Below are 15746 nucleotides of genomic sequence, written 5' to 3' on the forward strand. Positions count from 1 at the left end.
TGAGTGACTGGGTTACTGTACCTGTATAAAAGGTGAGTGACTGGGTTATTGTACCCATCTGATGGGTGAGTGACTGGGTTATTGTACCCATCTGATGGGTGAGTGACTGGGTTACTGTACCTGTATAAAAGGTGAGTGACTGGGTTACTGTACCTGTATAATAGGTGAGTGACTGGGTTACTGTACCTGTATAATAGGTGAGTGACTGGGTTACTGTACCTGTATAAAAGGTGAGTGACTGGGTTACTGTGCCTGTATAAAATATGAGTGACTGGGTTACTGTGCCTGTATAGAAGGTGAGTGACTGGGTTACTGTGCCTGTATAAAAGGTGAGTGACTGGGTTACTGTGCCTGTATAAAAGGTGAGTGACTGGGTTACTGTGCCTGTATAAAAGGTGAGTGACTGGGTTACTGTACCCATCTAATAGGTGAGTGACTGGGTTACTGTGCCCATCTAATAGGTGAGTGACTAGGTTACTGTACCCATCTAATAGGTGAGAGGCTGGGTTACTGTGCCTGTATAAAAGGTGAGTGACTGGGTTGCTGTGCCTGTATAAAAGGTGAGTGACTGGGTTACTGTGCCTGTATAAAAGGTGAGTGACTGGGTTACTGTGCCTGTATAAAAGGTGAGTGACTGGGTTACTGTGCCTGTATAAAAGGTGAGTGACTGGGTTACTGTACCCATCTAATAGGTGAGTGACTGGGTTACTGTGCCCATCTAATAGGTGAGTGACTAGGTTACTGTACCCATCTAATAGGTGAGTGACTGGGTTACTGTGCCCATCTAATAGGTGAGAGGCTGGGTTACTGCGCCCATCTAATAGGTGAGTGACTGGGTTACTGTGCCTGTATAAAAGGTGAGTGACTGGGTTACTGTGCCTGTATAAAAGGTGAGTGACTGGGTTACTGTGCCTGTATAATAGGTGAGTGACTAGGTTACTGTACCCATCTAATAGGTGAGTGACTGGGTTACTGTACCCATCTAATAGGTGAGTGACTGGGTTACTGTACCCATCTAATAGGTGAGTGACTGGGTTACTGTGCCCATCTAATAGGTGAGTGACTGGGTTACTGTGCCTGTATAAAAGGTGAGAGGCTGGGTTACTGTGCATCATACGTCTCGTACTGATCCACCGTATCACAGTTACACCACAGGTAAATCACATGGTATAATATGCAGCCTGGTGACCAGACTGCTCGCGTGCGTCTGTCCATGTGCACCATCGAGCGTATGTTGATTTTGTCCACTCACACCAGACGCGATCAGGACACGCAGGTTGAAATATCAAAATGAACTCTGAACCAACTATATTAATTTGGGGACAGGTTGAAAAGTATTAAACATTAATGGCAATTTAGCTTGCTAGCTTCCTGTAGCTAGCTTATTTGTCCTGGGATATAAACATTGGGGTTGTTATTTTAGCTGAAATACACTCCGAGAATTTATCCACAGATAAAAGTGTAAATCTAGTTAGTTTCTAGCAATTTCTCCTCCTACAGGCTTCTTCTTCTGTGGACTTTATATGGCGGTTGGCAACCAACTTTAAGGTGCATTACCACCACCAACTGGACTGATCTTTCAATCACCCACGTGGTTACATGCTCCTAAAAATCAATGAGGAGATAGGAGAGGCGAGACTTGCTTGCTCGTCAATCGTCACAAATAGAATCAAGTTCTATTTTAGCGCCTGGCTACGCAGACGCTCGTTGACGCGCACAAGCAGTGTGTGCGCGCAATGATTGACTAACATGTATGTGTACATGTATTTTTTTGCAACGCTCGTGCACGTGACGCGGGCAGTGTGGTCAGCATGTAAATGTTTAAATAAAACAGTTAGCTGGTTTCGTGATGAACATGCTCTGTAAGCATTTGGCAACCCAAGCAAAGCGGCTCTGTGAAATCTCAGTGTTACACTGAAGCCTATGATGCTAGCTATATCTTCCTCATGTTGGCATCTGTCCACAGAGACGTTCACATGATGTAGACGCAGGATGAGATGTTTAGCCACATACAGTACAGTACACATGTAAGAGCGTGGGACTGGGCACCGGTCTCCTGGCTGCATGGGACCGGTTTGACTCAAAGTGTTGTATGTAAAGCAGTCCTCACTTTTTTGGATTCATAATGTAAAAGTGTGCCCATCTATCCCGATCACTTGACCAAAGTCCAAAGATCACTCACTGCAGCAAAGATCACCCACTGCAGCAAAGATCACTCACTGCAGCAAAGATCACCCACTGCAGCAAAGATCACCCACTGCAGCAAAGATCACCCACTGCAACACTGTTTTCTAGTGACGTTTATTTGGATACATCCATAACAACGGGCTAATGAGGTGCGATTTTCACCTGGCATAGAGAATGTGCTCTCTCGTCAGGACACTGTTGTTCAGAGGAGCTAGCCAACAACACAGCTAACACGATCACTTCACACTGAGGCTGGAATGACTGAAAACTAGCTGCACTTCTTTTAGTTCTACCTGTTTTCTATTGACATTTCTTTGTATATATCCATAAAAATGATGCCAGTTGATTCATGATTTAGACTGGCTGAGAAACGTTGCCTGTCTGTCTGTCTCGTACCGACTCCCGACATGTTGATTACTATGGGACAGTTGGAGATCGAATTTGAATATTGAAACAATGTTGAGAGACAGACAGCAATGTGTTTACAAATCTCCGCTGTTAAAAACTGGCCTAAAACAAATGTGAGATGCTTTTTATAGCGGAGATCAAGTTTGCAGTGGTCTAGGGCACTGCAACACAACGCAGCGCTAGCTGTGCCACCAGAGACTCTGGGTTCGCGCCCAGGCTCTGTCGCAGCGGGGCCGCGACCAGGAGGTCTGTGGGGCGACGCACAATTGGCCTAGCGTCGTCTGGGTTAAGGAGGGTTTGGCCAGTAGGGATATCCTTGTCTCATTGCGCACCAGCGACTCCTGTGCAGGGCTGGGCGCAGTGCACGCTAACCAAGGTAGCACGGTGTTTCCTCCAACACGTTGGTGATGCCGGCTTCCGGGTTGGAAGCGCGCTGTGTTAAGAAGCAGTGTGGCTTGGTTGGGTTGTGTTTCGGAGGAAGCAGGGCTTTCAACCTTCGTCTATCCTGAGCCCGCACGGGAGTTGTAATGATGAGACAAGATAGTAATTACTAACAATTGGATACCATGAAATTGGGGAGAAAAGGGGGTAAAATAAGAAATATATATATATATATATATATATATATATATATATATAAAAAAAAAGTTTATAAATTGTCTGGCTGGGCTGATGAGACAGTGGATTGCTCAGTCAGATGGAACAGAGTGAATAGGCATTCCAACGTCATAGATTTAGCCGGTGGTAACTTGTGGAATCTGGTTTTAACCAATCAGCATTCAGGTCGTTGTATAAAGGCCAACAACTAAGTCAATATCCTATATATTCAATATCCAATCATGTTTGCTGCTTTCACAGTATCTTTTGATTTATTTTGAGCATTTCTGAGTTCTAACCATTGACTCATTCTAACCTCATCCAGATTGTTGAAGTGTTAGGAGGACATCTGGTGGTAGTCTGCAGTAACTGTTTCAAGTGAAATTGAGTCCAGAGATATGGGTGGTACATTCTATCTTAGGTTTTTGACTGCGTTCAATGTTCTCCTTGACCAGAGAGTAAAGCGTGCAAATGAGAAATGAATGAAGAGCGCAGGCAGGTAGCAGTATTGACCTTCAACACATGCTATATGAATGAATAACGCAGGCAGGCAGCAGTGTTGACCTTTGCCTGTGTCCTTATGAAGAAAGGACACAGGCAGGCAGCAGTATTGACCTTCGCCACATGATATATGAAGAAAGGACGCAGGCAGGCAGCAGTATTGACCTTCGCCACATGATATATGAAGAAAGGACGCAGGCAGGCAGCAGTATTGGCCTTCGCCACATGATATATGAAGAAAGGACGCAGGCAGGCAGCAGTATTGGCCTTCGCCACATGATATATGAAGAAAGGACGCAGGCAGGCAGCAGTATTGACCTTCGCCACATGATATATGAAGAAAGGACGCAGGCAGGCAGCAGTATTGACCTTCGCCACATGATATATGAAGAAAGGACGCAGGCAGCAATATTGACCTTCGCCACATGATATATGAAGAAAGGACGCAGGCAGGCAGCAGTATTGGCCTTCGCCACATGATATATGAAGAAAGGGCGCAGGCAGGCAGCAGTATTGACCTTCGCCACATGATATATGAAGAAAGGAGGCAGGCAGGCAGCAGTATTGACCTTCGCCACATGATATATGAAGAAAGGACGCAGGCAGGCAGCAGTATTGGCCTTCGCCACATGATATATGAAGAAAGGACGCAGGCAGGCAGCAGTATTGGCCTTCGCCACATGATATATGAAGAAAGGACGCAGGCAGGCAGCAGTATTGGCCTTCGCCACATGATATATGAAGAAAGGACGCAGGCAGGCAGCAGTATTGACCTTCGCCACATGATATATGAAGAAAGGACGCAGGCAGGCAGCAGTATTGACCTTCGCCACATGATATATGAAGAAAGGACGCAGGCAGGCAGCAGTATTGACCTTCGCCACATGATATATGAAGAAAGGACGCAGGCAGGCAGCAGTATTGACCTTCGCCACATGATATATGAAGAAAGGACGCAGGCAGCAATATTGACCTTCGCCACATGATATATGAAGAAAGGACGCAGGCAGGCAGCAGTATTGGCCTTCGCCACATGATATATGAAGAAAGGACGCAGGCAGGCAGCAGTATTGACCTTCGCCACATGATATATGAAGAAAGGAGGCAGGCAGGCAGCAGTATTGACCTTCGCCACATGCGACATGGACAGTAATTTAAACAATAACAGATCTAATTCAAGGCAGTAGACTGTACTATGGAGGGGAACGGTAAGGTACCCATATCACTCACAATAGATCACTATAAGTGAACCGTTAACACATTGTTTCATGTTCCAAGGCAGCAGGAAGAGAACACATCAAGAGTTAGGGGTCAATAGGTATGGACATAACATATAAAAGGCAAGACAAGCGTCTCCAGTCCAGGCACACCGTTGAATAAGCCTGTTTGAAGTCACCAAAGGAGAAACCTAACACAGACGTTAGACAGATCAAAACTGTTTTCGTTGCTGTTGAGACTGGTCCCAGATCTGTTTGTACTGTTATGCCAACTCCTATAATCATTGTCACGCCAAAACATGACAGATCTGGGACCAGGGTATATGCTGCTTTATCCTCTTGCTCTTAAATCAGAACATCACTGTATTGATTATCATTATGTATTGATTATCATTATGTATTGATTATCATTATGTATTGATTATCATTATGTATTGATTATCATTATGTATTGATTGCTACATTAATGTATTGATTATCATTATGTATTGATTATCATTATGTATTGATTGCTACATTAATGTAATGATTATCATTATGTATTGATTGCTACATTAATGTATTGATTATCATTATGTATTGATTGCTACATTAATCTATTGATTATCATTATGCATTGATTGCTACATTAATGTATTGATTATCATTATGTATTGATTATCATTATGTATTGATTATCATTATGCATTGATTGCTACATTAATGTATTGATTATCATTATGTATTGATTGCTACATTCATGTATTGATTATCATTATGTATTGATTGCTACATTAATGTATTGATTATCATTATGTATTGATTGCTACATTTATGTATTGATTATCATTATGTATTGATTGCTACATTCATGTATCGATTATCATTATGTATTGATTGCTACATTATTGTATTGATTATCATTATGTATTGATTGCTACATTAATGTATTGATTATCATTATGTATTGATTGCTACATTAATGTATTGATTATCATTATGTATTGATTGCTACGTTAATGTATTGATTATCATTATGTATTGATTATCATTATGTATTGATTGCTACATTAATGTATTGATTATCATTATGTATTGATTATTATTATGTATTGATTATCAGTATGTATTGATTGCTACGTTAATGTATTGATTATCATTATGTATTGATTATCATTATGTATTGATTATCATTATATATTGATTATCATTATGTATTGATTGCTACGTTAATGTATTGATTATCATTATGTATTGATTGCTACGTTAATGTATTGATTATCATTATGTATTGATTGCTACATTGCTACATTAATGTATTGATTATCATTATGTATTGATTATCATTATGTATTGATTATCATTATGTATTGATTGCTACATTAATGTATTGATTATCAGTATGTACTGATTGCTACATTAATGTATTGATTATCATTATGTATTGATTGCTACATTTATGTATTGATTATCATTATGTATTGATTGCTACATTCATGTATCGATTATCATTATGTATTGATTGCTACATTATTGTATTGATTATCATTATGTATTGATTGCTACATTAATGTATTGATTATCATTATGTATTGATTGCTACATTAATGTATTGATTATCATTATGTATTGATTGCTACGTTAATGTATTGATTATCATTATGTATTGATTATCATTATGTATTGATTGCTACATTAATGTATTGATTATCATTATGTATTGATTATTATTATGTATTGATTATCAGTATGTATTGATTGCTACGTTAATGTATTGATTATCATTATGTATTGATTATCATTATGTATTGATTATCATTATATATTGATTATCATTATGTATTGATTGCTACGTTAATGTATTGATTATCATTATGTATTGATTGCTACGTTAATGTATTGATTATCATTATGTATTGATTGCTACATTGCTACATTAATGTATTGATTATCATTATGTATTGATTATCATTATGTATTGATTATCATTATGTATTGATTGCTACATTAATGTATTGATTATCAGTATGTATTGATTGCTACATTAATGTATTGATTATCATGATGTATTGATTGCTACATTAATGTATTGATTATCATTATGTATTGATTGCTACATTAATGTATTGATTATCATTATGTATTGATTGCTACATTAATGTATTGATTATCAGTGTGTATTGATTGCTACATTAATGTATTGATTATCATTATGTATTGATTGCTACATTAATGTATTGCTTATCAGTATGTATTGATTGCTACATTAATGTATTGATTATCAGTATGTACTGATTGCTACATTAATGTATTGATTATCATTATGTATTGATTGCTACATTAATGTATTGATTATCATTATGTATTGATTGCTACATTAATGTATTGATTATCAGTATGTACTGATTGCTACATTAATGTATTGATTATCATTATGTATTGATTGCTACATTCATGTATTGATTATCATTATGTATTGATTGCTACATTCATGTATTGATTATCATTATGTATTGATTGCTACATTAATGTATTGATTATCAGTATGTACTGATTGCTACATTAATGTATTGATTATCATTATGTATTGATTGCTACATTCATGTATTGATTATCATTATGTAGTGATTGCTACATTAATGTATTGATTATCAGTATGTATTGATTGCTACATTTATGTATTCATTATCATTATGTATTGATTATCATTATGTATTGATTGCTACATTCATGTATTGATTATCATTATGTATTGATTGCTACATTCATGTATTGATTATCATTATGTATTGATTGCTACATTCATGTATTGATTATCATTATGTATTGATTGCTACATTAAATATGAATAAGTGTTTGTTCCAAATTGTACCCTATGGTTTATATAGTGCACTACATATAGTGCACTACTGATGCAGAGGTTAACTGGTTTTATCCTGTAAATTGTCAATAAAGGACTTAACTGTTTTAGTGGCTATGTAGGTCATGTCAGGACAATGTCTGTATCCCCAATGACACCCTCTTTTCCCTATATACTACACGTCTTTTGACCGACTTCCCAAAGTAGTGCACTGTGAAGGGAATATGGCTCCATTTGGGACACGGGCCAACGACACTACAATGTTTATGCTAATGTTAGCTCTGCTTAAACCTAGACTGTAAACAAATTCCTGTCAACACTCATCTATAGTATAGTATACACATAGTATAGTACACATATAGTATAGTACACATATAATATAGTATAGTACACATATAGTAGAGTACACCTATAGTATAGCGTAGCACACATATTGCATAGTATACATTTAGTATCATACACATATAGTATAGTAGAGTACACGTACAGTATAGCACACTTATTGTATAGTATACAGTTAGTATAGTACACATATAGTATTGTAGAGTGCACATATAGTATAGTACACATATAGTACAATAGCATAGTACATGTATAGCATAGTATATTATATGTATAGTATGGTATAGTACACATATACGATTGTAGAGTACCTTCATAGTACACATATAGTATAGTATATTACATGTATAGTACATATATAGTATAGTATAATACATGTATATTATAGTACACAAAGTATAGTACGCATATAATATAGCACGCATATAGTATTTCTAGAGTACACATATAGTATAGTAAACAAGTAAACATATAGTATAGTACATGTATAGTATACACTGTGTTAAAATATTGTGCATTAAAACGCTCAATAAATATTATTTTTAAAGAACAGTAAATACTTACATCGTTTGCATCCACATTTCTTTATCCTTTTAGGATCTGTGATGTCATCGTGGCAAGCTTTGCAGTAGAAAAGTGCCCTATGAAAACACCCCAGACACATTTTAGTATCCAACCATCAGTAAGTCCAAGATTAATTTAACATCATTTGATGTCAAACTCTATTTGGAGGCTTTCTGAGTCTTTTCTACAGAGAACAATTAAATACTTTCACATACAGGGCATTCGGGAATGTATTCAGACCCTTTGACTTTTTCCACATTTTGTTACATTACAAACTTATTCTAAAATGTATTAAATTGTTCTTTCCCTTATCAATCTACACACAATACCCCATAATGACATCACAATACCCCATAATGACATCACAATACCCCATAATGACATCACAATACCCCATAATGACATCACAATACCCCATAATGACAAAGCAAAATAGGTTTTTAGAAATGTTTGATATGTGTAAAAAAAAAAAGAAAAGTGAAATATCACATTCACATAAGTATTCAAGTCTTCTTGAGTATGACACTACAAGCTTGGCACACCTGTATTTGCGGAGTTTTTCCCATTCTTCTCTGCAGATCCTCTCAAGTTCTGTCAGGTTGGACGAGAACTTTGCTGCACAGCTATTTTCAAGTCTCTCCAGAGATGTTCGATTGGGTTCAAGTCCGGGCTCTGGCTGGGCCACTCAAGGACATTCAGAGACTTGTCCTGAAGTCACTCCTGCGTTGTTTTGGCTGTGTGCTTAGGGTCGTTGTCCTGTTGGAAATTGAACCTTCGCCCTAGTCTGAGGTCCTGAGCACTCTGGAGCAGTTTTTCATCAAGGATCTCTCTGTACTTTGCTCCATTCATCTCTCCCTCAATCCTGACTCCCTGCCACTGAAAAATGTCCGTACAGCATGATGCACCACCAAGCTTCCCCGTAGGGATGGTGCCAGGTTTCCTCCAGACGTGACACTTGGCATTCAGGCCAAAGAGTTCAATCTCGGTTTCATCAGACTAGAGAATCGTCTTTCTCCTTTCCAAATCATGTCCAATCAATTGAATTGAACACAGGCGGAACCCAATCAAGTTAGAAACATCTCAAGGATGATCAATGGAAACAGGAAGCACCTGAACTCAGTTTGGAGTCTTATGGCAAATCTCTGAATACTTATGTACATTGTTTTATACATTTGCAAACACATCTAAAAACCTGTTTTCACGTTGTCATTATGGGGTATTGTGATGTCATTATCAAATCAATCAATTTGAGAATAAGGCTGTAAAGTAACAAAATGTGGAAAAAAATCAAGGGGTCTGAATACTTCCCGAAGGCACTGTACAAGTACCTACCTCTTAACTTCTTTGGCATCGCTGGCGATAAAGAACCCCAAGGTTCCTTCCTGCATCTTCACATGGTTCCCGGGGTTGATGAGAGTGCTGTTGTAAATACAAAACAAAAATAGATGGTCGTCAAGGAGGAGAATCATTCTGTTGCAGGCAGTTAGCATCCTAATGCTCTAAACACGAGGAATGGTACACACTTAGACAAGACCACTATCTAGTATGGACAAACAGAGGATGGTGACTGTAACGTAGCTCATGAGAATCACTGTAAAACAAATGTAAATCAAAGTTGACACTGCTATTATGAAATTGACTGCATCATCCAATGGGAATTTTTATAGATGTAATGATTGATTAATTGATTAATATATAGAACCTACATCTGTCAAGGATGAGAATGAACATTCAGGTAAGGTTAGGTGTCTTAGAGAGAACAACATTAGAGCTAAGGTACTGTATTCTAGCCTGGTCACCCCAGTTTGAGCACAACCATACCTGTATTCTAGCCTGGTCACCCCAGAACTGTGACAAATCACATAATATATTACATGGACTATACTACTGTTTTAAATCATATGGGTAGACATGATTTATGAATTACTAACCCTACATCTGCAAGGTCCCTGTCCCTCAGTCAAGTATTGAATGTCATTGTATTGAATTGTACTGAATTGAAGGACAGATTCAACCACAAATACCAGGGAGCTTTCGAATGCCTCGTAAAGAAGGGCAGTGATTGGTAGATGGGTCACAATAACAAATCACACATTGAATATCTCTTTAAGCATGGTCAAGTTAATAATGATGTTGCGGATTATGTATTAAACCACCCAGACACATCAAAGATGCAGGCGTCCTTCTGAACTGAGCTGCAGGACAGGAAGGAAACTGCTCAGGGGTGTCACCATGAGGCCATTGGTCATTTTAAAACAGCTACAGAGTTCAATGGCTGTGATGGGAGAAAACTGAGGATGGATCAACAACATCGTAGTGACTCCACAATAATGACCTAAATGACAGAGTGAAAAGAAGAATACGAATATACAGAATAAAAATATTCCAAAACATGCATCTTGTATGCAACAAGGTACTAAATAATAAGTAATACTGCAACAACATCAAAAATCACAGCAAAGGAATACACTTTTTTGGCCTAAATTCAAAGCCTTATATTTGGGTCGATTCCAACACAGGGGCCTCTCGAGTGGTGCAGCGGTCTAAGGCACTGCGTCGTAGTGCTAGAGGTGTTACTACAGATGCGGGTTCTATCCCGGGCTGTGTAGCAGCCGGCCGTGACCGGGAGACCCATGAGGCGGTGCACAATTGGCCCATTATCATCTGGGTTTGGCCAGCCGGGATGTCCTTATCTCATCGCTCTCTAGCGACTCCTGTGGTGGGCTGGGCGTATGCACGCTGACACGGTTGCCAGTTGGACAGTATTTCCTCCGACTCATTGGTGTGGCTGGTTAAGCGAGCAGTGTGTCAAGAAGCAGTGCGGCTTGGTCATGTCGTGTTTCGGAGGACGCATGGCTCTTGACCTTCGTCTCTCCCGAGTCCGTACGGGAGTTGCAACGATGGGCCAAGACTGTAAGTGCCAGTGTGGGGAGAAAAAAATACTAAAAAACAACAACCACACATCACTGTGTAACTGCCTCCTTATTTTCAAGCATGGTGGTGGCTGCATCATGTTATGGGTATGCTTGACATCATCAATACTGGGGAGTTTTTCAGGATAAAAAGAAAGGGGATGGAGCTAAGCACAGGCAAAATCCTAGATGAAAACCTGCTTCAGTCTGCTTTATACCAGTCACTGGGATAGGATTTCCCCTTTCAGCAGGACAATAACCTACAACACAAGGCCAATCCTACACTGGAGTTGCTTACCAAGAAGACAGTGAATGTTCCTGAGTGGCCAAGTTAAAGTTTTGACTTAAATCTGCTTGATTTATATGTATTGCAAGACTTGAAAATTGCTGTCGAGCCATGATCCCCAACATCGTGACAGAGCTTGAAGAAGTTGCAGAGTATGTTGTGAAGATTGTTCACCAAAAACATGACAATTAAATACATTTTAATACCACTTTGTAACACAATAAACTGTGAATCCAAGGGGTCTGAATACTTTTGCAAGGCACTGTATGTGTCATGGCTGTGGTAATTCACAAATGTTAACATTTGGCAAATGGATAACCTGTATTGCGCCGCATGTGACTTGTTCAACATTATTTTTCACGATACTATATCTGACAAACATCAAGATGTACAATTGGCAATTTCTTCCTAGGTTCCTGCCTTTCTAGGGAGTATTTTCTAGTCACCGTGCTTCTACATCTGCAATGCTTGCTGTTTGGGGTTTTAGGCTGGGTTCCTGTATAGCACTTTGTGACATCAGCTGATGTAAAAAGGGCTTTATAAATACAATTGATTTGAACTGTACCTGCTTTCCCGTATATCAGACTTGTACTCGATAGCGATCAGTAGCAGCTTTAGCTTCACATAGCAGAGTCTGGAGAGGAGCATTCAAAAACATCAATGTTATTAAACAATCAATGTGACAGAGAGAGAGAGAGAGAGAGAGAGAGAGAGCGAGGGAGAGGAATGTCGAGAGCGAACAATGGCGAGAGAGAGAAAAAAAAAAGAGAGAAAGAGAGAGAGTGAGGAATGTCGAGAGCGAACGATGGCGAGAGAGAGAGAGAGAGAGAGAGAGACAGAGAGACAGAGAGAGACTGAGGAATGTCGAGGGAACGAGGGAACAATAGCGAGAGAGAGAAAGAAAAAAGAGAGAGAAAGAGAGAGAGTGAGGAATGTCGAGAGCGAACGAGGGAACGATGGAGAGAGAGAGGCATGTAGATAGAGAATGAAAGTTGTAGAGAGAGAAAGAAAGAGAGAGGTGGGTGATGGTGATTTGAATATAATTGATATAGTAGGTACTTCAGAAAACAGTATCATACTTACTCACAAATGGTGGGGAAGGATAAGCCCACAAAGGCACTAGACAGGTACTCAGTATACATTTCATTGGCTACTCCTTCCAGATAATACTTCTGCCACGTGTCCTCTTCAATCTGAAACAATAAAGGATAAACCACGGCTTGCAAAGGTACCGTATATTATCAAGAACATATTTTATTTACCTCGCACAAAAAGTTAACAAAGTAACCATAAAGCAAATAACCCTGTAAGTGTATGTACATCAACGGTGTAGTCTTAAATATAAAACAAGTATTCTGAAATTACAAATACAGTCAGAATATGGAATAGTCTGTTCAGTTGTGGCCAAAAGTTTTGAGAATGACACAAATATTAATTTCCACAAAGATTGCTGCTTCAATGTCTTTAGATATTTTTTGTCAGATGTTACTATGGAATAGTGAAGTATAATTACAAGCATTTCATACGTGTCAAAGGCTTTTATTGACAATTACATGAAGTTGATGCAAAGAGTCAATATTTGCAGTGTTGACCCTTCTTTTTCAAGACCTCTGCAATCCGCCCTGGCATGCTGTCAATGAACTTCTGGGCCACATCCTGACTGATGGCAGCCCCATTCTTGCATAATCAATGCTTGGAGTTTGTCAGAATTTGTGGGATTTTGTTTGTTCACCCACCTCTTGAGGATTGACCACAAGTTCTCAATGGGATTAAGGTCTGGGGAGTTTCCTGGCCATGTTTTGTTCCCCGAGCAACTTAGCAACTTTTGCCTTATGGCAAGGTTCTCCATCATGCAGGAAAAGGCATTTTTCTTCACTAAACTGTTCCTGGATGGTTGGGAGAAGATGCTCTCAGAGGATGTGTTGGTACAATTCTTTATTCGTGGCTGTGTTCTTAGGCAAAATTGTGAGTGAGCCCACTCCCTTGGCTGAGAAGCAACCCCACACATGAATGGTCTCAGGATGCTTTACTGTTGGCATGACACAGGACTGATGGCAGCGCTCACCTTGTCTTCTCCGGTCAAGCTTTTTTCCAGATGCCCCAAACAATCGGAAAGGGGATTCATCAGAGAAAATGACTTTACCCCAGTCCTCAGCAGTCCAATCCCTGTACCTTCTGCAGAATATCAGTCTGTCCCTGATGTTTTTCTTGGAGAGAAGTGGCTTCTTTGCTGCCCTTCTTGACACCAGGCCATCCTCAACAAGTATTTGCCTTACTGTGCGTGCACTGTGCGTGCACACCTGCCTGCTGCCATTCCTGAGCAAGCTCTGTACTGGTGGTGCCCCGATCCCGCAGCTGAATCAACTTTAGGAGACGGTCCTGGCACTTGCTGGACTTCGTTGGGCGCCCTGAAGCCTTCTTCACAACAATTGAACCGCTCTCCTTGAAGTTCTTGATGATCCAATAAATGGTTGATTTAGGTGCAATCTTACTGGCAGCAATATCCTTGCCTGTGAAGCCCTATTTGTGCAAAGCAATGATGACGGCACGCATTTCCTTGCAGGTAATCATGGTTGACAGAGGAAGAACAATGATTCCAAGCACCACCCTCCTTTTGAAGCTTAAAGTCTGTTATTCAAACTCAATCAGCATGACAGAGTGATCTCCAGCCTTGTCCTCGTCAACACTCAGACCTGTGATAACGAGAAAATCACTGACATGATATCAGCTGGTCCTTTTGTGGCAGGGCTGAAATGCAGTGGAAATGTTTTTTGGGGGATTCAGTTCATTTGCATGGCAAATAGGGACTTTGCAATTAATTGCAATTCATCTGATCACTCTTCATAACATTCTGGAGTGTATGCAAATTGCCATCATACAAACTGAGGCAGCAGACTTTGTGAAAATTAATATTTGTGTCATTCTCAAAAGTTTTGGCCACGACTATATATTTAAAATAGTCTGAATATTCCCTTCATTAGTCTTTACTAGAACCCAGGCACCTACAGACAAAGGATGAAGAACAATGCTATACTAAAGCCCGTGGACAAGTGGAATAATCTCCAGCTCTTCCTGGTCATTGGAAATGGGTTTGACCCATGATTACAGTCTGTTTACATGTACCTTGATAAAGGACCTCATGGAGAAGAGGTTGGCCAGCATGGTGGAGAGGCCCTGAGCCAGACAACTCTGTGCGATGAAGCCAAGCTTCAGCTCAGCAAGGCAAATGGCATCGTCACCCTCCTTCCAGTTCCAACTGGGAATGTTCAAAAGGTGGGCCTGGGGACACGCAGGAAAGATGCAGAGAGATTAGGGTTCCAAAATGTCGGTAAGTGTCCCAAAATGTCCAGGCTTTGTAGCATTCCTGGTTGGAGGATTCCGAATGTCCTCTTAATCCATTATGATTCCGGGAATCTGGAAAAACCTGGCAATTTTATGAAAGTTACAACCCTAAAATATATAATTGAGGTGCAGGAAGAATATCAGTAGAGATCTAGATCTTGTGATCTAATGTTCTCAGCCTGCCTCCGCTGGAGTTCAATGACACATTGTAATAACTCTGATGGGGTTGTACTGCACACACCTTGTTGTGGTACTGCAACATCTGGGTAATGATTCTGATCTTCGGGTGGTAGTTCTTGATGGATATCACCCTGAGGTATTGTTAGAAGAAACATTGTAAGAACCCGTCTACAGGATCTTGGACTCAGTAGTAACACAGTTTTCTTGCTTAGGGAACTTGAGAGTTGACATTGGCATATTGTATGGCAGTCAGTTATAACAGTCAATTATTTTTAGTACATTATCTATTATCAATGCATTACTCCAGAATACATACAGTTGAAGTTGGAAATTTACATACACTTAGGTTGGAGTCATTAAAACTTGTTTTT

The 15746-nt window shown here is 39.6% G+C and overlaps 1 protein-coding gene across 1 annotated transcript in view; it reads right to left on the reverse strand.

Moving 5' to 3' along the window:
• LOC100301650 (calcium-activated potassium channel subunit alpha-1) overlaps positions 1 to 15746 on the reverse strand; it is a 202141-nt gene that overhangs the window by 50375 nt on the left and 136020 nt on the right. Inside the window, exons 13-19 of the mRNA XM_036956335.1 lie at positions 15437 to 15506; positions 14977 to 15132; positions 12937 to 13046; positions 12419 to 12487; positions 9988 to 10074; positions 8656 to 8732; positions 4924 to 4932 (exon numbers count right to left, since the gene is read on the reverse strand). Of these exons, the coding sequence (XP_036812230.1) occupies positions 4924 to 4932; positions 8656 to 8732; positions 9988 to 10074; positions 12419 to 12487; positions 12937 to 13046; positions 14977 to 15132; positions 15437 to 15506 (578 nt within the window). The remainder of the gene's footprint in view (positions 1 to 4923; positions 4933 to 8655; positions 8733 to 9987; positions 10075 to 12418; positions 12488 to 12936; positions 13047 to 14976; positions 15133 to 15436; positions 15507 to 15746) is intronic.

Source organism: Oncorhynchus mykiss, chromosome 20 (assembly GCF_013265735.2).
Source record: "Oncorhynchus mykiss isolate Arlee chromosome 20, USDA_OmykA_1.1, whole genome shotgun sequence".
Lineage (NCBI taxonomy): Eukaryota > Metazoa > Chordata > Actinopteri > Salmoniformes > Salmonidae > Oncorhynchus > Oncorhynchus mykiss.